General features: G+C 44.4%; 1 protein-coding gene across 1 annotated transcript; it reads right to left on the bottom strand.

The window, feature by feature from the left end:
• Positions 1-4,764: 4,764 nt before the first annotated feature.
• zmp:0000000529 (WD repeat-containing protein 20) lies at positions 4,765-22,995 on the bottom strand. The gene is made up of 4 exons (XM_040037512.1): positions 21,537-22,995; positions 17,534-17,716; positions 13,159-14,568; positions 4,765-9,611 (listed from the first exon to the last, which is right to left on the bottom strand). The coding sequence occupies exons 1-4, from the start codon at positions 21,936-21,938 to the stop codon at positions 9,564-9,566; spliced, it is 2,043 nt and encodes a 680-aa protein (XP_039893446.1). The 5' UTR covers positions 21,939-22,995; the 3' UTR covers positions 4,765-9,563.
• Positions 22,996-23,668: the final 673 nt, after the last annotated feature.

Below are 23,668 nucleotides of genomic sequence, written 5' to 3'. Positions count from 1 at the left end.
GTAATGGTTTGATGGGTGTTTATCATAGTTTTACATCCCACACAGTACATATACCTGATAAAATATCACCAGTGGTCGATGACGGATCATTTAGCAGCTGAAATTTGATGCAGATTGGGAAGTGGGTCACTCGGTCGAACGGTGCCTTTATTTTGTAGACGTTCTTGTTTCCGATATTACTGGTGTCTCTGCCTTCACCCTTCGACGCAGGCGCTCTGAGGCTCCTTACTGCGTTTCACTCTCGGCTAGGTTGCATCAGCTGGAGGGACGCTGAGCGGGGCGTGTCCGCTGTGACATGGCGTGTCGTCATAACGAATACGGTGATCATGTAAGAAGCGAAACCTGAGAGAGAAACAACATTCAAGAATCCTGAAGGGAATGGAGTGAAAACGGAGGCCGGAATTTTGATTTCCAGGAGAGGAAATATTTTTAAAACTTAGTTTTAGGACAAAGTTGGCAAAATCTTGGGGTTTGAGTGTTGATCGTAAATACGCAGTCATGAATACCATATTCTATGTGGAATAATCCAACTGTATATACATAACACTATTTATTACATATTTACTTTTTTATTATTACTTTTTTTATATTTGTACATTTTATATATTTTATCTCTGTTAATACTGTTCTTATATATATAGTGCTGAAGAACTGTGCCCTCCCACCCCCCACCCCACATGTTTGCACTGAGTAGGAGATCCTCTGTATCTCATTGTACAACTGTATAGTGACAATGAAGGCATTCTATTACATTTTATTCTACGAAGCACAGCCAGTCAGCCGCTTTGCTTAGATGGAGCTTCTCCGCCACCTGCCCCTTAACACCAGGGGGTAAGAAGAGGAGGGGGGCAACTTAACTGAAGCAGTTGAGGGGTTTAGTGAAGTAAACCTCTGGAATCAATTTACATTTAATACCCACAATTCAAAGCTGAAATTAATTAAGTTTTTTAAATGTTTTCCAGGAAACTCGTGACCTCTCCTGACCTCCTCCATACATGCCACCTTTGATTTGGCATACCTCAGCCTTTTCTCTGTTTCCCTTACTTAAGAAGAACTTCTTCACAGGCACACTTACACTCTGACCATTTCTAATAGTTCAACTTTTTAGTTCTGCAAAATTAATGGGAACAAATGTGTTAAAAGAAAACATGTATGTTATGTATAGGCTCAGCACTGGTTCATCCCTTAAGTGTCTTTTTTATGATAGCTCAGCATTTCAAGAATCCTGAAGGGAATGGAGTGAAAACTTTAACAAACAAAACCATTTTTCTGAAATGGTCAGGCAAAAGGACTGGACTGAAAATTAATGAACAAGCAGCCAACATCCAAAGAAGGTCCATCAGAAAGCCCGGAGAACTATTGAACAAGACGACTTCAAAAATGACAAGAAAGTCTTTGATAATTGGAACATGAAGAAGTGAGACTGGAGGCCGTCGGACAGTACTGGAACATGATGCAGAGGTGTTTAACGATTATTTTTGAATCTCGTTTATGGAGACGTGATGTGACTGTGACTCTTTTTTTGTCAAACACAAACAGATGCACTGTTTCAGCCCGCGCATGCTCGGTACACTAACAAAACAGGCTTCTTTGTACGCATATTGTTTATTAGAAAGACTAAAGAAGAGCCTCAAAAACCGTGACTCTTCTAGGTTCACAGTTTCAGTGGATACACAGTCTGACACCGTGAGCTCCCCTGTACATTCAAACTCCTTCCAGATGTTTCTCCGCCTCTCAGCAGCCATCTGAAGCACCTCTGACGTGAGCACTTTTTTGGGGGAGGGAGTTAAAGCGTTATTTAAATGAATAGTTTAACTACACTAGAAAATTAAAAAAAAAAAATCCACGTAGTGGATTCAACAGTAAAAAGTAATAAAAACACTTTAAACCTTTGTTCAGATTAAACAGCCTGGATCAGGGTGTCTAACCAGCTGTGACTGTTGCCTCTTTCCAACAGACGGTTTCTGCTTTACAGCCTGAGCGCCCACCCGACCAGAGCAGTGCTTTGTTACATTAACACACACACACACACACACACACACACACACACACACACACACACACACACACACACACACACACACACGCGCGAATGTTTGATTGGTTACATCAGCACACCCCCTGAAGCTACAATGTTACAGTGAACATCAACACTGTTGTGGCCTTCAGTGGAACGTCATCAGTTATACGACGGAACAGCCAATCACAGTAGAACAAGGCGTCCCTCCGGCCGATCCATTCTACCACCATCAGCCCTGAGTGTTTAACGGGGTATTTTCTTCCTCTGTAGGCTCACAGCGGAATTACAGCTGATGGTGTTCGTTTGCGTCGCCACTCCACTGATCGTCAGAGACGAAAACACGCTTGATAAAAATGGCTACTCATTAACGCATACAAATCTGTAACAGTCCTCTACAAAATAAAGTACTCCAGTTGCCATGCACATCTTGTGCTGATGGCTCTGCAGGGCAGGCGCTAAGCCTCAGACATTTGGATTTGTAACTGATAGGCTCGGTATCAAAAAAGTGCTGCCTCATTCTTACAGTCACGTCTTCGTTTCAGGGTAACTATAAATAGCCATTCCTCATTACAGGAGCAGATTAGAAGACATCTGTTTATGTGTGTGTCTCATATTCATATCAAGCACGATGGTGTAGTGGTTAGCGCTGTTGCCTCACAGCACAAAGGTTCCCGATTTGATTTCTCTAGTCAGTGTGGGGTTTGCCCCATGCTTGTGTTCTCCCTGGATCCTCTCACAGGTTGGGTTTGCTGGCTAAACACATTTTATTTTTATTTTTAAACTATCTCCAAACTTTATGTCCCAAAACTCAATCTACAAACTACATGAACCAAACATCTGACTCTTCTGGTAAAACTCACAAAAACCAAAGTTTTACCTTTGCTCAGATCTGCACAGTGTCACCCAGCAACCATATCACCCACACTTCAACAGAAAAACAAAAACAGTGCTCAGAAAATGCAACTTGAATTTTTCTGTGGCAGTTCCACAGAAATTACAAAAGTATGAGATAAAATCAGAAGTAGGACCTCAGCTTCCGTTATTACAGTGTGATGAACTTATGCCCTCACTTACATAAGAAAAAAAAAGCAGAATAAAGCATCTGGTAAAGATTTGAGTTTTATTTATTTTGTATATGTCATAAGACTTCATACCTTACTTAAAAGTGACCAGTTTCACATTTTTCTCATCCAACATTATAAGAATCAAGTATAAATAGTATGTTGAAAAAAAAGAAAAATGGAAAAATTATGAACAAAAACTGGGGAAAAAATTTCACTCAGGCAAATTTCAGGCACTCACAAGAAGTTTGGATAAATAACAAAAAGCTTTTATGTTACTGGGCTGAAGACATTAGAAAAACACCTTTGTTCCTTTCCATGAGAGTTCCTGTTATTTCTTTAAACATTATGTTAACTTAGAACAAAGTGAAATGAGAATAAATCTAAGAGACTAGCACTGCCACTGAAAGCAAAGTCTAGCACAGTTGCTCACATTTCATCTGAAAGGACTCCTAATCTAACTCGTCCTCATCTTCCTCCTGTGCTTCTCAGATTTTTTCCTTCCGTTGCTGGCATCAACTTTCAGCTTCCTCCTCACTGGCTTGAGCAACAAGAGTGAACGATTTAGTGTTTAAGTGAAATCTGAGCACAGTTGCGTTTAACTTCTGCTGGAACGCATGACAAGCTACTGAGAACAACTCTGGGAACTCTGCTGTGTTTGCCCTATTTTTGTGGATTTACCTTGTAGCGTTGCAGATAATTGAAACAATCTTTCAAAGTCGATACAACTGCAAAAATCAGGTGTTTGTCTCTCTGGAGTCATTAGATTTCAATATTTTTCAATTTTATCTGTCATTCCATCTTAAGAAATAGTTGTTTTACTACAGCATGTCAGCCTTGACTCTATGTCTAATTTATAACATAGAAACTTCAGCAGCGCTTCTTTTTACACATAAAACAAGAACAAACAAAAGACAATTGCAGTGACATGTATGTGACATGTCACTGCAGTGGTCTAATGACTAATGCAACCACTCAGTGGTTTGCAGACCGAAGGATTACCCTTTGACCCCTTGATAGCAGCATGACGCAGACAATTAGGCTCAGACATTTAACATTGATCCAGTTTACTCCTGTGCACATCGATGAATGAGTCCTTTACCTCTGGTTTAGTTCTCTACTGCTAACGCGCAGGAGTGTGAGGAGCTCCGGGAATATCAATGTCCTTGTTAGAAAGACAAGATGGCTAGACTTCCCCAGACAGATAGTTCAGGGTATCTTCGATCTGCGGTGATTCTGGGAATGTTCAAGGATATAAGGAGTTCTTTTAAACGTCACGAACACAATATTGTCCTCATATGTAAGCTGTTGTGTTCTGCAGATGTTTCCATAGACTCCCAGTGTCTGTGTGCAAAAAGCAGGCTGTTAAATCCTGTTATTCTAGGACATGGGGGGCAGAGGATTTTAATCTGGGAGCTTTCTTTTTAAACAAATCTTCCAAACGCTAAAAAAAGAAAAGAAAAAAGACTTTAAAGGCCTCAAAGATGCAAAATTACCATCTTGGTCCCTCCGGCTGTCCTTAGAGCTACTAAAGCTCAGCTACACGTCATGCTTCGAGCCTATATTTAGTTCAAGCACAGAAACATTTAAACTCTCTCTTCATGAATCCACATGAAAAAGCACAGGCTTGTTTTCAGTATGTTAATATGACTCGTTATAGTGAGAAGAACAGATAACAGAAGGTTCAGGTTTCACGTTTTAATAACAGATCTCCATTTACAAACAGTGACGTCATTCAGCTGCTTTAACTTCCATCAGAGCAGGCATAGAGTGTGTGTGTGTGTGTGTGTGAGTGGCTGTCTGTGTATGGTGATTAATGAAGAATGCATATTTCAACATTAACAAGCACACAGGAGAAAAACACGGACATATTAAAGTGGTTTGACTTGCTTTTCTTCATCCTGATGAAAAGATTTGTGGAACGCCGTTTGTTCCCTCAGTGCTGAACGTCTGCAAGTTTGGATTTTAGCGTGTGTGTGTGAGAGTGTGTGTGGGGGGGTTACATGTTGTTTACTCAGGGCTGTTTGTTTTCTGTTTGCTGCCTGCAGACAGTCTGAACACAGAAATGAACAGAGGTCAGTGAACAACACTCAATTTTCTGATTTCAGCGCCTCAAACATACACCAGTTGCTGCAAATCTAAAACAAAAAATTTCAAATTTTTCACGCTGCTCTCCAATGTCACCTCTGTCAGCACTCACTGCTTAAACCGTTTCTTCCACTTAATGCGGCACAAAAACGCAACCAAATCCTGCTTTTTAAAAAGACAGCTCTCAAACAAACTGAAGACTCTCTTATTGCTGAATGTTTTATCTTTTATCCCAGTGAGTGTTCAAGTCAAGAATGTGCTGATTTCTAAATAAGCTCTTGCACTGCAGGATTCATTTTTGCCTCTTTGTCATGGATGGAAACACTGCGAGGAGACGTCAGAGGCACTGCGTTGTTACAGGAAATCTTGAAGCTGCATTAACTTGTGACTTTATTGTACTTCTCCAACAAAATTTGACACTAATTCTGCGCAACAGAGAGACTGTGATCTCTAAAATCATCAAGTTTAAAGAACCAAAACCTTTACAAACCATAGAGACAAAGGCAAATCTCCAACTATATTTGAGTATCCAGGGAGTTTGGGAGGTTTTTGATGCTGCATTGTGAAGCAGGCTTAGTTCACCTGTAAACAAACACCTGGCTGTGAAATACTTAGTTTGAAGATGTTTTTGGAGAAGTTCAACCTGTTAAATAATCTGTGCTCTCATCAGTGTTTCAGGTGAAGGTCCAGATTTTCCCCTCGCACGTCGCGATGCGACATTTATTTGGCCCTAAAGCCGAGACCGACTCCACAAGCTCACGATGCTCATTCGAAGATACCCTCCTCGGGCGTGCTGTTGCTATGACGACAAGGATGAATTCACATGCTGCGACAACGGCGACTCAGACGCAAAGCCAAGAAACCGACGGTTTGTCTGGGGCTCCAAGGGCGCAACCTTGGCTCCTGCAGCGCGGGACGTTTGCTCAGCTATTTATAGGCAGACAGGTAAGAACAAGTTTAAGATCAAACACAGGAAGGCGCTGAATACTGACACCTGGTTTTGAATAAATCAGGCCAATAACCTGTTAATGAATACGCCGTTTCAGTTTAATTTGATTCTTGGCAACATCTGGCCCTGATATCGCAAAAACGTATCATGTTTACAACACAGAAGCATCAGTCAAAGTTTCAGTGTTAACTATTAATGCTATTCTCCTTTTCCTTATTTTCTGTGATATACCTAATGTTAGAATACTGGGTGCTTTTATTAAACCTGGACAAAGGTTCAATTTATGAGGTCAGTGTATGTGTAGGAAACCCTGTAAACTAAAAACTCAGTAACAGTTTATTTTTTTTCTACCCTTGGCTCTGTATGAGGTCACCAAGTGAGGCTATTCCTTATATGGTCATCTCAGACAGAGAAGCCCCACCCACCCAGGGATTCACTCTTCAAATTGCATCTTTATGACGTAGCCAATCAGAAACTACTACTACTGTGTCGCTTTAAATACTCCGAGATACTAAAATTAGCAAATTTTTAAGTAGTCATGCACACAGCATCAGAGTGAACAGAAATACAGTCCGATTATGAGGGGAGGATGGTTAAGGTGCAGTCCTGTAGCCTCTAAATCAGCTGATTATAAGTTGTTACTACCAGAAATGTCTGGATTACAATCTGGGCTCAAACGTATCCTCACTACACACCATCTGGATCAGCAAAACTGAAGAACTAAAGTGACGTACAATCACATCTCTGTACTTTATCGGAAATATCAATAAAAATCTACTTTTGAAAGTTATGTGAGTATCATACAGGGAAGTGCAAGGATTCAACCAGGAATTATTTTAATACTAATAACACGCCTGACAGTTACACTTAGTAAAAACTCAAACTCGCAAAAATGTTAATAATTGGAAGTTTTAAGATTGGCTCAATTGATCCCCGAGCAATTTGGAATTTTCTGGGATCTAGGAATTTTTGAAATTCCCGGAGGGGTAAATTTGCCCGTTGGCTTTCCATTTTCACAGATACAAATCAAGCTGAACCAAAAGAAAAACATTGTCTAGATGGTTTTGTGAAAGTATAGCTCCTTAATCCAGGTGCAGATGTCCTTTTGGATCCCGGGACTCAGTGAATGCTAAATGTGAGGGAAACTTTCCGTCTTAGACGTGGTTTAAACTTTCAGGCGCAGCTTTTGGCAGGTTCATGGCCGACAGTGAAAAATCAGACAGATTTGTGCTTTCTTTTCTATCGTCAGGAATAGGAAGGCGGAAAAGTCAAGTTGAGAGTAAATTCAGTCACGCAAAGGGAACAAACTTCATCACGGAGATGTGCAATTATTAAATTCCTTCCAACTAAACGTGTGCAGTGAGTGTCGGGGGCGTTATGGGAGCCGTTTTGCCGCTTCAGTCAGATCGATAAACAGAAAGTACACCCCTGAATGTGGCAGCTAACAATGGACTGTGAATTTATTTTATGTGCAAATTCTTGCAAGAGGCAATTCAGGTGCGACAGGAGAGTCCATGACACAGAATACATGATGCTACACCAAGAGGGGGACTGTGTGTGCATGTGTGTGTGTGTGTGTGTTTGGAATGTGCAACAGTGTGCGTTTGTTGGTGCCAACGTTACTCATTAGGATGCATGAGGATTAGTGACGATTCGACTGATTAGCTTGGACAGTCAGCTGAAATGATTGCTCTCTGTGCTCGAGTCGGGTCGGTCACCCCGACACCAAAAACATCAGATTAAACCCAGACTGCTTTCAGGGAGAAACTCTATAACACAAAATAAAAACACATCGACATCTTCATGTTCCCTAAAACAGCAGTCATTCGATTTATAACCGTCTCGTTTGTATGTACAATAGAAGGATCTTCATATATTAATAATCTTTCCTGCTTCGTCTTCACCTCATCATCGCTGCCGAGTCCCTACACGTTTGTCCGCTGTGTATTTATAGAGTATTTTCATTATTTACAGTATAAATTACTACACAGTCTTGTGATAAAATAAATAACATACATACAATGGCCGTGGCTTTTGCAGTGTCTTTAGCATGAAGGGGAAAAAGGGAGGAGGGCCTGCCGTTAGCTCCTTTGTTGCTTCGGGGTTACAGACCGAAGGATGAAGAACGCGGTTAAAGCAGTCTTTCTGCAGAGAGACACGGAGGAGGGAGGGCGGAAACAGTGGGAATAAACCGCAGTCCCACTTAGGGGGGGAACTCTTCCTGAGAAACACTTTTCTCACTTCCATCATGGACAAAAAGCTCATTAAATAATAAAACTTCCCAACTTTCTGGACTTAATTTTGGCTAATCTGCACTTCAAGACTGTCTCCTTGTGCACCTCTGTACCGCCTCCAGGCTTGCTGCGTGTTTTAGATCACTCAGTGGAAGTTTTCTAATAATGATTACAAATGTACACATCTGATGAGAGCTATCAATCCGGCTGCAAACGAGCAGTTTTCAGTGGAAGAGTCTGCAGAGTCCAAGCTAGATGGGAGCACATCAAGTGAGGAGTACGACCACGGATGATGATCTTCATTTTTTTCCAGGAAGCTGAGCAGCATGAAATGTGTGAACCAGGTTTAGAGGCGTAACATCCCGAGGACTCTGAAGGAGGAGCATTTCACCCACAGAAACATCATCTGTGCTCGCTCCCTGAACGGTCACCCTTTAGACTCTCTGAAGGAGACTTCCACAGAGAAATCTAAAAATAAAGCTGCCCAAAGAGACGCATCCAGTTTATACTTTATCAGTGATGGCAAATTTAAACCAATTGATAAATGTTTTTTAAAATGGGCCATTTTAAAAAACTTCCACTTCGCTACAGTGGAAGAAATTCATGTGGAAAATGGGACCAGGTAGAGCTGACGTGCTCGAATAGTCCAGATCAGCAGAACAGGTTGTGAAATTTGAATGTTTCAACAATAAGGCTGGCTGTTTAGGTCCATCATATGGTCAAAAATACATGGACACCCGAACACTTCACCCGTATGTGACTCATACTCTGCTGCTGCAACAGCTTTTCCAACACATTAGTGGCGTCTAACACTGATTTCATAGTTCCAGTTGATCCTAAACGAGGTCTGGCTGGTTTCCACGCTGCTTTAAAACATTCCTCAGAAAATAAACAAAAGCTGCAGTAAAAGAAAACAAACAAACAAACAAAACAACTAAAGGGGTGTCCACATACTTCTGTCATATACTGATATGGTCTACTGTGGCTTAGTGCTATATTCAATGTGTCATTTGTTCCCAAGTTCTCCTAAATGAGTGTTTCAGGAAGAGTTTCCCACCTCTGAGTGAAGGCGTGTACAGAGTTATACTGAGGGTTAATACTGCAGTGGTAGGTCAGGTATAGTCTCTGGTAGTTGGCCCCAAATTCTGACATATTAGGACGACGACGACGAGGGAAAGGATGGAGGGATGAGTGCAAAGCTTCCCCTCCAGCTATACCACCGTGCCGCTCGGAGAGTTCCCGTTCTGTGCTGTCAGGTTCTGAACGGGAGAAGAAGAAAAACACAAAGTTAGACGCACTGAAAATCCTCTCCTGTCTGCACTCAAACCGAACTTTACCCTGGTTCATAATTATACTGATAATTAAATAAGTGGGCAAACCAGACCCAGTGTCTGTTTAAAGGGTCGTATCAATACGCTGAACTCGATTCTGTTCAATATTAATTTTATCTCTTTATTAGATTATTGATGTGGTCCTCCACATCAGTCCCAGTTTCTTATATGAACTACTCTATAACTCCTTTTCCATTAGAATACTTGGATCAACTCGGCACGGTTCACCACGGTTTTCAGGGTTTAGGTCATAGTACCTGGTACCTGCTCGCCGGGTTTCCACGCGATCCAAGCAGGTACTAAACTGCGACATCGTCTGACTGCATGCCACCAATTGGCTGGTCAGTAGCATCACTCGAGAGTCTGTTGTTCATGAAAATTAAAACCGCCATTTTTAAAATGGCTACAAAAAACAACACCGTGTTCCTCCGAATTTGACGAAGCCACAGACCCAACAGCAAGAATATTCTTGTTCAACTTCTTTTTAGCATTCGTGTCACATTTTAATGACGTCGAGGGACGCTCAGACACGTTGATATGATGAAATATGATATGATATGACGACAACCACATTAGGTAGTACTGAATTTGATCAGTATCAATCTGAGCCGAGTAGTGCCGATCCGTGGAGAGTCAATCCGAGTAGCTACTAATGGAAAAGAGGCTTATGAAGCTGGACAGGCCACAGAAGGTCCTTAAGCCATCAGCAGGACCAGTATCTGCTCCTCAGTGAAAGGAGGAACAGCATGAGCAGTGCCAGAGCTGTAAATGTCTCTGACCAAGCAATCAGAAACAGACTTCATGAGGGTGACCTGAGGACACGACGCCCTCTAGTGGGCCCTGTGCTCACTGCCCACCACCTTGTAGCCCAAACTGGCATTTGCCATAGAATACCAGAAATGGGAGGTTGTGCTTTATACAGATGAGAGCAGGTTCACCCTGAGTACACATGATAGACGTCAAAGGGTCTGCAGAAGCTGTGGAGAACCTTATGCTGTGTGTTACATCGCTCAGCACGACCAGTTTGGTGGTGGGTCAGTGACGCTCTGGGGAGACGTATCCATGGAGACCTGCAAAGACCTCTACAGGACGGGCAGCAGCACCCTGACTTAGGAGGATCTGGAAGTGAAGCCGAAACCTATCTCAGAAAACCCCACCACCTGTTTGACCTGCTGCGGGGTCAGGTCAATCAGGTACACACCTCCAGACTCACTAACAGCTTCTTCCCCTGAGCCATTCGGACTGTTAACAAACACCCCCCGCCCCACACCTGCCCACCCACCTCACCAATCTGAGCCATGGTCTGAGTAACCCTCTTCATTCCGGCCTCTCACACATGGACTCAATACTCAGAGTCCTTTTGCACTGCTTCCCTTTCTCTTGCTTTGAATATATTATAGTATATATCTGTTCTGTTGGCCATTTATTCCTGATGTCTTTACTATTCCTGATGTATTTACAATGACAATGAAGGGCTATTCTATTCTACCACATACCCAGCCCATATCAGAGCACCTATCCAGCATGGTTAATTTTTTCCAATGAGAGCTGATGCGCTTTCAAACTGTACTTTTAATTTTTGCCTTTGCCAAATCTTTGATCTCAGCAGCAAATGTACACACTTCTTAGCATTCAACTTTTTTAATAACACACCTGCTCCTTAAAGTTCAGAGAACAGACAGATTTAGTCTCCAGGTGTCTGTTCGGCTTAACCTCCACTAATTCATAAAGCTCCTCGGGGCTAGTGTCTTCTGGAACATTTTTGGGCACCACTGCTATAGCAACACCATGCTAGGTTTCCTTCTATACATAATAATGAGACAAGCATGTCTGAGAGGCGGGAGTCAGCCTCCAATGATGATGAGCTACCTCAACAACCTCCAACAAACCACTGAACTCTGAAAAATATGCAAGAAAATGGTTGGTGCTGAAGGCGAAACGACAAACGTGTTTCACATAAATACTACTGTTAAAGTGTTCAGCACTACTTGGGCTACCCAAAAACTTGAGTCTGTTCGTCTGGACGCAGCAGTTTCAGTGGGAGTGGCGCTCATCCAGGTGACGTCTTCATTTTTTCAGAACAAAAAATAAAAATAAATAATTGGTCCACCCCAAGGATCAGGTCCCCTGGCATAAACAGAGGATTGCCAGGATTTATACATCGGGGAAACCAAACAACCTCTGGCGAAGCAGATGGCACAACACAGAAGAGCTACCTCGTCAGGACTCTGCAGTCTATTTACACCTACAGGCCAGTGGACACTCTTTCAATGATGAGGATGTTCACATCCTGGACAGGGAGGAACGCTGGTTTGAGGGCGGAGTCAAGGAGGCCATTTACGTGAAAAGGGAAAGATCATCTCTGAATCGAGGAGGGGGCCTAAGGGTACATCTGTCACCATCTTAGAATGCTGTGATTGCAGCCATTCCCCAACTCTCTGTGAATGGTACTCATGGCCTTTGATCAGTGGTTGTTGATCAATGATAAGATAAGATAAGATAAGATAACCTTTATTAGTCCCACACGTGGGAAATTTGTTTTGTCACAGCAGGAAGTGGACAGTGCAAAAGTTATGAGGCAAAAATTAGAATACAATAAGAATAAATACAGTACTCATGACAATTTGCATATTAATGATCAAGGAACTGACCTTCCAGCCCATTGGTCATTCAGTGGTGCTAGCTTCAGTTATTGTGCAAATGTACTGTTTATAAGATTTGGGGAAACCTGCAGTCAGCTGAGACTGAAGACGTCACCTGGATGAGTGACAAAACGTTTCTCCCACAAAACGCTACGTCCAGATGAACAGAATCAACCTTTGGGATTTTCTTCCCTGGATGATTGAGCGTGCATCAAGACTTGGGCTACTCAGAAATACATCACAACTTTTCTTGAAATATACACGAGCACTCAGTGTTTCTCTGTCCTCTTTTAAGACTAACAAATTGGTTCAAGACACTTTGCTCCAACCTTCTGAAGAGGTTAAATCCTGTTTAGAATAAATTAGATGATAAAGTAGGGTTTGCTTTCAGGTGTAGAAAATCTGCAACTGGGAAATCAATGCTTGCACTGTCCTTGATTGAGCCTTCGGTTGTTCTGAGTTTTTCATGTCCCTGGTGGCATGTGCCATAATTCATGAGGACGAGAGTGAGGCTGAAATGCCTGCATGAACTGGGCTGTTCACTCTTTGCAGCAGCTTCGATGTCTCACCCAAACATGGTCCCATCTGGCTTTAAAACACCAGATTAAAGGCTTCAAAATGATACCCTGTAAAATAGAAGATGATGTGATGATGGCTTAGTCCATCTTTGTAAACAGTCTCTGTTTTTGCCCTGCACTGTAAATTAAAAACCATGTTGGACTGGAGTTATGAAGACATGTGAAGCGAGTTATTCTCTAACATCTAAGACCGACTGCGAGACTAAACAACTAGAGAGACAAACTATGACTTAAAAAGGTTAACAGGAGACGTACCGCCTTCCCCGGCCGTGCCCAGGTACAGATGAGGCCCTCCTGGCAGGCCGTGATGATGCAGTCATCCATGAACACCAGGACCGTCAGCCTCTCGTGTGCAATCTTCTTACAGACCAGTGGCTCCAGCAGCGGCACTTCGTGCATGCGTGGGCACAGCGTGGTGCCCAGCACCTTGGCGGCGTCCAGCCGGTTGCTCCTCGGCGCCACATTGATCTTGTCGTTGCTTTTGCTGATGTTGCCCAGGCTGTGGTACCGCTTGTGCTCCTTCTCCACGCCCCCGCTGCTGCCGGACTTATCCGACTTGCGCTCCTGTAGGGAAAGGGTGGCGAAGCGGCCGATGCTGAAGGGGGTGCTGTTTCCTCCACCGCTGCTCCCTCCCCCTCCTCCTCCTCCCCCACTGCCCTCTGAGGCGCCCTGGCCTTTGGAGGCGTTCGCCACAGCGGGGTGGGGCAAAGAGTTGGAGCGCGAAAGGGAGCGAGGAAGCGGTAAAGGGAGCGTGGGTGGGTTGGAGGCGCCGGTGTTAGTGTTCGGGGGGTGATGATGTCCCTCCACACCTCCACTTCCTCCCCCACCTGAGGTGCTGTTGATCCCCCCGCTGCCAGAGTTGGACAGCGAAGGCCCAAAAGTGTTAGTAAAGGCGCGGGACAGCGGCAGACGCGGGTACAGCACGTCATCCGTCAGGTCCCACAAACAGAACTGGGTGTCCTGCCCCACCGAGCCAAATCGGTAAGTGACCGATGGCGAGCCGCCGCCTTTCGAGCTGTGCCGAGAAAGGCGGGATAACGTGCTGCTCGTTCGAACCCGCCCAAAGTGCATGGAGTTATTTTGCGCCCCCTGGTGGAGGTCCTCCTCGCTGCCACTGAGCTCCATAGGCTCCTCATCTTCCAGGGAAGTTGTGAAGGGATCGAATGCCACCACGTTGACCCAAGACTTGTGGCCGTGCCCCCTCGCTACCACTCGGCTTTCTGCAAATGACCACACAGTAACCAGATCATCCTCCCCTCCCGTGGCGAGATATTTCCCGTCTGGGCTCCACGACACACAGAGCAGCCCACCAAAGTAGCTCTTCATCACGCCCTGAAGCTCCATCGAATCAAAGTGGAAGACACGCAGGCATCCGTCCTGGCCCACGCACGCCACGTGCACGCCATCTGGGGAGAACGCAAACTCGTTGAGGCCTCCCTCCCCGACGGCCCACCGCAGCAGAGGGTTGCGCGGCGTCTTGGTTTTGCAGGCATAAACGGCGAAGCCTTCGCCCTGCCGCAACAGAGAGTACTGTGGTGCCGTGGTGCCGCACGGGTGGTCCACGTTGTAGAGGTAGAGGTGACCGCTGGCATGGGAGGCCAGGAACAGGTTCTCCGACTTGGGAAGCCATTTTAGACACGTTACCTTGGATTTGTCTATCAACCTCTGTGAAAGAGGAAGGAGGTGGGGACAGACGGAGAAGGTGAGAGGGAAGGAAGGGTGGAGAAAGACATTAGAAAAGTATGAGTTTTAGGTTTTGTTGAGTTTATTAATTAATAATAATAATAATAATAATAATAATAATAATAATAATAATAATAATTAAAATGTGAAATAAATAAATAATTAATTAAATGTGTCAAATATTTATTTAATTAATTATTTCCAATTTTAATTAATTATTTAATGGTGTATTTAATTAATTCATTATGGCAGTCCTGGCCTTCCGTAGTTTTAAAGCCATTTTTTATCATCTGTGTACCGATGACATTCAGCTGTGCCTCTCATTTAAAACTCAGTTGCATTACTGGAACACATGGTTTTCTTGTCTATCTAAAGCATCTATTGATCAAAACGCTGCTGTAAGGTTTATAACTCAATGGTAAATGGCCCGTATTTGTACAGCGCTTTACTTAGTCCCTAAGGACCCCAAAGCGCTTTACACTACATTCAGTCATCCACACATTCACACACACATTCACACACTGGTGACGGCAAGCTACATGTAGCCACAGCTGCCAGTGCGCCCCAGTTTTTATTTTTTTGACGGTAGAGGCAGGAAAACATACAGGAAATGGGCCAAGGTGGAAATACACCCAGCTATTCTTTCAGCATAAAAGCCTTTACATACCAAGCACATTGCAAAAACAAACAAACAAACCAGACATGAAATTATGAACTTTTCAGATGCAAATTTGTCGTGTAAAGTATATACACCCTGAAAGTGTCCTCAAAAATATGCACGTTAGGAAAAAAAATGAAGTCGAGATCAAGCGATGATGAGCTGATTCTGATGTTTCTAAACAGGAAAAGGAAGAGACAGAAACGCTGGGCTCATCCAGTTCTCACTAGAACACAGCAGCAGGGACAGTTTCGTGGTTTCATCCCGGAGCTGAAGCTACATTACGACAGCTTTTCCTACATACAGTGGGGCAAAAAAGTATTTAGTCAGCCACCGATTGTGCAAGTTCCCCCACTTAAAATGATGACAGAGGTCAGTAATTTGCACCAGAGGTACACTTCAACTGTGAGAGACAGAATGTGAAAAAAAAAATCCATGAATTCACATGGTAGGATTTGTAAAGAATTTATTCGTAAATCAGGGTGGAAAATAAGTATTTGGTCACCTCAAACAAGGAAAATCTCTGGCTCTCACAGACCTGTAACGTCTTCTGTAAGAAGCTTTTCTGTCCCCCACTCGTTACCTGTATGAATGGCACCTGTTTGAACTCATCATCTGTACAAAAGACACCTGTCCACAGCCTCAAACAGTCAGACTCCAAACTCCGCCATGGCCAAGACCAAAGAGCTTTCGAAGGACACCAGGAAAAGTATTGTAGACCTGCACCAGACTGGGAAGAGTGAATCTACAATAGGCAAGCAGCTTGGTGTGAAAAAATCAACTGTGGGAGCAATCATCAGAAAATGGAAGACATACAAGACCACTGATAATCTCCCTCGATCTGGGGCTCCACGCAAGATCTCATCCCGTGGGGTCAAAATGATCATGAGAACGGTGAGCAAAGATCCCAGAACCACACGGGGGGACCTGGTGACTGACCTGCAGAGAGCTGGGACCAAAGTAACAAAGGTCACCATCAGTAACACACTACAACGGCAGGGAATCAAATCCCGCAGTGCCAGACGTGTTCCGCTGCTGAAGCCAGTGCATGTCCAGGCCCGTCTGAAGTTTGCCAGAGAGCACATGGATGATACAGCAGAGGATTGGGAGAATGTCATGTGGTCAGATGAAACCAAAGTAGAACTTTTTGGTATAAACTCAACTCGTCGTGTTTGGAGGAAGAAGAATACTGAGTTGCATCCCAAGAACACCATACCTACTGTGAAGCATGGGGGTGGAAACATCATGCTATGGGGCTGTTTTTCTGCCAAGGGGACAGGACGACTGATCCGTGTTAAGGACAGAATGAATGGGGCCATGTATCGTGAGATTTTGAGCCAAAACCTCCTTCCATCAGTGAGAACTTTGAAGATGAAACGAGGCTGGGTCTTCCAACATGACAATGATCCACCGCCCGGGCAACAAAGGAGTGGCTCCGTAAGAAGCATTTGAAAGTCCTGGAGTGGCCTAGCCAGTCTCCAGACCTCAACCCCATAGAAAATCTGTGGCGGGAGTTGAAAGTCCATGTTGCTCGGCGACAGCCCCAAAACATCACTGCTCTCGAGAAGATCTGCATGGAGGAATGGGCCAAAATACCAGCTACTGTGTGTGCAAACCTGGTAAAGACCTATAGTAAACGTTTGACCTCTGTTATTGCCAACAAAGGTTATGTTACAAAGTATTGAGTTGTATTTTTGTTATTGACCAAATACTTATTTTCCACCCTGATTTACGAATAAATTCTTTACAAATCCTACCATGTGGATTCATGGATTTTTTTTACACATTCTGTCTCTCACAGTTGAAGTGTACCTCTGGTGCAAATTACTGACCTCTGTCGTCATTTTAAGTGGGGGAACTTGCACAATCGGTGGCTGACTAAATACTTTTTTGCCCCACTGTATTTCAAGATCTCAGTTTGAGCTGTTGTGAGCTGAGTTGGGGCCACATCTGTGAATGCAGAGAAATCACTTCAGAGAGCCAATTGACCCAGAGAACGTTTAGCTGCATGTCTGAGATTTGGCTCAAATGCAGTGGTCTGACTGGTCAGATTTGTTTCTTTGCATGCAAATTAAAAAAAACTGAACTTGATTCCAAAAAATAATTTTGTCCTGCAAAATTAAGAGCTACACCAGCCTCAGCCCTCCACCCTTCATTATATCCCTGAGATCTGATGAACATATTGTTTTGTTTATATTTGCCACATAATCTGCACACACCACAAGCCCTGTTTGCCAGGTCGGCTCTCTGCAACAAACCCAGATTAAAGCCGAGACACAGATTTATTACCTCCTCGTTAAAGAGTTTACTGGTTTCCTTCTTGATGGGGTCGAGATACTGGACCTGCCCGGCTGAGAAACCCACGATGAGAGCTACGCTCTCTGCTGTGGCCGAGTACTGGTTGAAGTCGTGACACGTGGGCTGCGTCCCCTTGTAGATCCTCTTGTCTATGGGCTTACTGAGGTCCACAGCCTGCAGACAACAGCGAGGAGACAAAGTTTCAGCGACATTCAGAGAACCAAAACAACAAACATCACACTTCTGTGCCCATTCTTATGTTTCTGTCCTTCTTTCTTTTTTTTTTTGACAATCCAATCATCACACGTTGAAGTGTTTCCATGGCAGCTGCAGTGGAGCTTGATTTGAACGTTTTTCACATCAGGGTTTGCCATCTCAGCGAAGGAGCAAAGTTTCTGTGCAGGGCCGCTGTGTTCACCGACAATCACCAACCACAGAGAGAACCCGTTAAACAGGGCAGGGCTGCAAAGATCTACAGCTTAGAGAGGTAACTAAAGGTTTTCAGGGTTATGGAGGTGACTCCCTTTCTGTGAAAACGTACGCTGCAGACCTAAAATGCTCTGGAGGAGGTTGTGTTTGAGAGATCATCATCATCATGCACTAAACTGCTGCTCCAATGGAGATCAGCGAGCTTAAGCTACTCGAGTCGCTTTGGGGAAGGGGAAGCTGTTTAAAGAAACTACAGGACGCATGTAAACAGGTTCTTTAAACAGGTTATTAGCGTTTCTCATTAAGAAGCACGAGGTGCTGCAGGCTGGAAGCAGATCCAGCTCCAGGGAAAACCCTCAGCGATGATACTTTTCTTTTTTTCTGTCATGCCAAAAACACTTTTTTCCTTCAATGGGTTCTGAAATATAACTTATGCATTCACAGTGCCACACAGGATTTAGATGTGTCCTTGATCCGCACAGCTGATTTAAATGGCTAAATTACCTCCTCAACATGTCTTGAAGTTCTTCAGAGGCCTGGTAATGAACTAATCATTCGAGTTAGGTGTGTTGACCCAGGGTGATATGTAAAACTTGCAGGACAACGGCCCTGAGACTTGGAGCTCCCCACCCCAGATCTATAACAATGCTAAGGTAGGTGGTATGTGTCAAAGTAACATCCACACGACAAGCCTCTGCTGGCTCACCGCCTTCTCACAGTGCATCCTGCTGCCAGGTGCTCCCCAGGTAAGCAAAACACATCCGTCCACGTGATGTAAAAGAAAACATGATCCATTAGATTGGCCCGCCTTGTTCCATAGCTTCTGTCTAGTTCTTGCGTGCCTCTTCTCTGTGCTTTCGGCACTGGACGGGGGTCAGCATGGGCCCCTGAGTGGTCTGTGGATATGTCGTCCACACGGGCCAGCCTTCATTCCCCTCGTGCTTCAGTGAGCCTTGGCCGCCCGTGACTCTGTCGCTGGTTCCCCACTGCGGACCAGGAACATCTCACAAGGGCTGCGGTTTTGGAGATGCTCTGACCCGGCTGTTTAGCCATCACAATGTGGTCTTTTGTCACTAAAATCCTTAATCTCACCCATTTTTCCATTTTTTTCCCCTCCCACTAACAGGATGTCATGATGAAGAGAAAAATCACCTGTCAGTGGTCAAAGTTAAGCCTGAGGAGGCATTTATACATTTATGTGTGTTGTGATATTTTTATTTGTATAAATGTTTCCTACCATTCATCTACTTCTACAACTTTTTTCAGGAACTGGTCCATTTGTGTGTCAAAGATCACAGAAAGCTTTGTACAAATGTGTGTTTTCTAACATGAATCGCTACATTGTGACATTCTGCGGTGACCCACACATAACAGGCTCAGAGTAGCAACTTTGCCTTCAGCAGAAATTTTGATCTTTCTGTACAAAATATTTGAAATATTCTACACGTGCAAACCAGATGTTTGTTCAGTCCGAGTACAAAACGGGAGTAACAAGTGATTAAAATCCGCCCGACTATGACGACTTCATTGGAATTTGTTGTTCCTCAAAGTATTATGGAGTCACTGCCAGTGTTATTTAAATGTTGATATTAAAATGATATGAGCATACTGCAGTGCATGACTTTATCATGGCATTATTAAAACTAAGAAAAATGTGTTTTGTGGAAATAAAAGTAATTTTGTTGGCAATGTTTGTTTGCATAAAACCAAACTTACAGACATAACAGCTAAAAACATGCATCTTAGATACAGGAAACTGTAGCTGTGATCATCATAAATACACATTAAAAAAAGAATAACAGGGTTATAAATGACCGCACGTGGACATTTTAGTCACTTGAGGGTCAAAATGATTAAGTTTCAGTGGTGAACAGCTGCTGCATGAGCATCTAATGAGATTACATCCTCAAACAAAAGACATAACCTCGTCCTGATGTGAACCAGAACCACCACCTCGGTGCCCTCAGCCTCTCGTGTGTGGAAGGCAAACACAAAAGAGGACAGAGGACAAAATCAGCTCTGTAATTGTTTTGATTCGGCAGAAAATGGGAAAAGTCGAGAATAATTATTTGGAAGCAATAGCGAGTGTCCGAGGGCCTCACTGCATTATATTACTTCATACTTTTAATTACTGATGCCAGATGTTTGCATTTCTTTACTTAAAAACTTAAATGATGCAGAAAATAAATCCCAAAAGCTGAAACTGTCCTGTTTTTAAAACTTATTTGATCAAAACATGCAGAGCTTCGTGTGTATCAGTGACTACTGATATCGAACCTTCAAAATACCTGCCTGAGTAGGTGCTGTGAGGGAGGCGGCTGCTGAGTGGCAGGTCTCGTTTCTATAAGGTCATATCAGGCACACAGCAGCTCCACCCACCTGCTGTTTAAATCTTCTGTTTGAGAGGGGCAGCCAATCAGAAGAAAGCCGTTTTAACACTTTCCCCAATAAAGACGACATCTGACCAACCTCTCCTGTCCCCTTGATGACAAGCTTTGACACCTTAGCATACACATCTATAAAGACGTGTCTGATCACCACTAGAATGATTTCCAGGTGGCTGCACAGGCAGAATACCCTCACTGACCTCTGATGCAAACCCAGTCATTCTGTTCTATGGCAGAAACCACTCAGTTTGGACAAGAGTGTCAAGGGTCACTCCTAGCAGGCTTTGATGGTGTCTTGTTTCCAACAGAGGACAAACAGAGGAGCTGCACCAATACCAGGAATAAGACAACTAAGGATTATAGGAATCATGCAAAGCTCTCCTAGCAGTGCTGAAGAGTAAAAATATGATGCTAAACAAGAAAAACTAAAAGGTCTACTTTAAACATGCTCCCTATATGCACAGAAGCCCCACCCACCTGCAGTCACAAACCTTCTGTTTGTGAGGGACAGCCAATCATAAGAAAGCTGGTTTGAAGGAAGAGAGGAGGGGCTGCAGTAAGGCCTAGGATAACATGAATAACAATGATTCATGCAAAGCTGCTCTAGTAACAAAAATATGAAGCACAGCAGGCTCCCTTTAGATAATATGATTAAAATTGTCAAATTCAGCCCACTCTGGATGGAGTCTATTTTTGACACATGGCCTTGTAAATGAGGGGACAGGGAGGCTGCAGAGCCTGTGATGCAGTGATGGTTCATCTGGATTGTTCTGTTGTTAAAAAGCAACATTTTGCAGAAAGTAAATGATCTCGCAGTGTGCCTCCAAATCACAAGCCTTCAGCTGTGAGCGCTGGCAGGCAGCCCCAGCCAAGGACCAGGCTTCAGCTCCCAGTAAGGCTGCAGTGAATGGAGAGCCGTCAGAGCCTTTCTTCTCGCCGTTTCCTGCTCCTTCAGCTCCTTCTGACACTGTGCATCCGTTTGCACGATGCGCCACTCACCACCTATTCAGCCAAATGAGCAGCAGCTCCATTTTGCATTGCATAACAAGCAGAAAGCTGTGGTGGTGGTGCAGCAGCAGCAGCAGCCGCTCGGAGAGCCTGAAAAGATGACGAAATGCGAAGCAGCAGCATCACACTAGCAGCTTAGCACGCCAGGCTAAACTCGCCCCCAGCCTCACCTTCTTGATGTTGGTGTACGTGTAGAAATACAGCTCCCTGCCGATGTTGAAGCACACCCGCTCCGACTCCTCGCTCGGGTCTTCGGGCTGCAGCTTCACCATGGAGACCCGGACCGGCGGCAGGAAGCCAGCCGGGGAGGAGTTGGCTGCGGCATTGGAGGAGGAAGAGGCGGCAGCGGCAGCGGCTGCAGCCCCGGGCCCCTGCAGCAGCCCGACCCCTCCGCCGGGTATCGGACCCGGTCCGGCCCCGGGGCCCAGCGTGGCTCCGGCGGACGGCCCCCGCGGCAGCCCGCCCCGCTGCAGCGAGTCTGAGAGGGTGAGCAGCTTGTAGAAGCCCTCTCTGGTCCGGAACTGGGACTTAATCTCATTGATATCCTTCAGAGCGCCGCCATCTCCGGCCATTTTAGTACAAACACGCCGCACAGGAAACGGAGATTCTGACCTGGAAACAAAAACGCGCTAATCACAAGTCCTAGGAGAGACGCGTGAGAGGCGAACATGAGGCGCAGCAGCCGAGCTCAGCAAGGCCGACCCGCACAGCCCGTCCGCCCCGCTGCATTTTACACCGGCACCCCCACTGCCTGCTAAATAAACCCCCGGAGACAGCCCCACCGAGCCGGTGTTAGCATCCTCCTCCGCCGGGTCTCTGCCTGCCTTCATCCAGCGTGCGTAAAGTACGTGTGACGGTGCGTCAGCTGCTGCTGCTGGCCCGGCCTGGCACTGCGCACTCCCACTGTGGTCGGGGGGCAAAGAGAGGACATCCAGCCCCCGTCAGCCTCATTCAACCACCCCACCCCCAACACTTAACAACCAGTGGACCGGCCAGGACCACGGGCGTTTCCAAGATTTTTGTGGGCAGAGGGGGCGAGAATAAGGGGGCGCACTGGAAATCTGAGTATTTGATCAGAAATAAATTCAGACTTATGATGTGCTGACAGGTGTGTTAAATGAAAAGTAGCACTGCTACTTAAAATTATATTTAAAAGTGGTGAAACATCAGATTATCCACTGGGTCTTCTGGGTAGGGGGCCAGTGCACGGCTGAGTGCCCATCCAAGACACAAGCAAAAGAGGGAAAATCATTGAATTTAATTACATATTTTAAATTCTTGCCCTTTAAACCACACATACAATACAGTAAACCTTTCTGTGTTACACCTGCCGTTTCTCCGATATGCTGCTGAAGGTGTCCACCAAACTCGGCTCAGTATTTCCAACGTGAATGAAACAAGCACAAGATGGTTTAGCAAATAAAGTATGTCCCAGTATGCTTCCTTTAGTTATTCCAAAAGAGCCTGACTGTCAAATCAAGTTGGCTTGGGCCCATCAACCGTTTGTGGCCAGACGTTTGTAAGAATGGGTGAAAGATGTATCAGCACTTTCATATGAAAATCATAATCCTGCCGAAGTAACCGTACAAAGGTTTCAGCACAAGCATACTGAGAGCAATAAATAAATAAAAGTACCCATTATGCAGAATCATGGCTGTGTGAGGTGGAGATGATTGGTTTCACCACAAAATATTGTTTGTTGCTAGTAATGAAGAAAGAAAGGCATTCATTGCATAGTATAATTCCAGCATTTACTCTGAATAATTCCTTTATTCTAATGTTTTTATTGCTAGAAACTCTTTGGTGGCTTCAGATAACGGTTTTGTTTTTTGTTTTTTCAAAACCATGCCTGTTAAGCCCATTCCTACCCTGTCACTCTTCAACTTTAACTGCAATTTTTGTATAAAATAACGATGCTTTTGTGTTGTTTAGCTTTGACTACACACAGACACAGGGTGGGACAAGCCTGCCCAGATATCTAAGAAATTCACATCATAACATGTAATTAGCACATGATCTTGTAACTCATATTTCACTGCAGACTGAACAAGTTTATGCCATGAAATTCAAAATTCCATGTTTGGCTGTGATCAAGTATCTTAAGTGTTTTCCTGGAATGAGCTCCCTCCTCAGTGAATAAAGGACCTCAAGAGTTTTTCTGAAGCGCCTTTAAATTCAGCAGAGAATAACTCCGGCGTCTTTTTAGGAAAAGATTAGTGCCAGCAGAGAGGCTTCATTAGAAGTGCCGAAACCTGACGCTGTCGCTGCTCACACTGAGCTGCTGAAATTACAAAGAAAATTA

Source organism: Simochromis diagramma, unplaced genomic scaffold (assembly GCF_900408965.1).
Source record: "Simochromis diagramma unplaced genomic scaffold, fSimDia1.1 OVJJ01000463.1, whole genome shotgun sequence".
Taxonomy (NCBI): Eukaryota; Metazoa; Chordata; class Actinopteri; order Cichliformes; family Cichlidae; genus Simochromis; species Simochromis diagramma.
This window is presented reverse-complemented; position numbering and strand designations above follow the sequence as displayed.

Bases quoted from the DNA above. Each gene is read 5' to 3' on its own strand.
- zmp:0000000529 (XM_040037512.1), bottom strand. From the start codon at position 21,938: ATGGCCGGAGATGGCGGCGCTCTGAAGGATATCAATGAGATTAAGTCC. The intron at 17,717-21,536 runs GTGAGGCTGGGG...TGTTGTCTGCAG, and splicing joins CGTACACCAACATCAAGAAG to GCTGTGGACCTCAGTAAGCC. The intron at 9,612-13,158 runs GTACGTCTCCTG...TCTCCCGTTCAG, and splicing joins GGGCACGGCCGGGGAAGGCG to AACCTGACAGCACAGAACGG.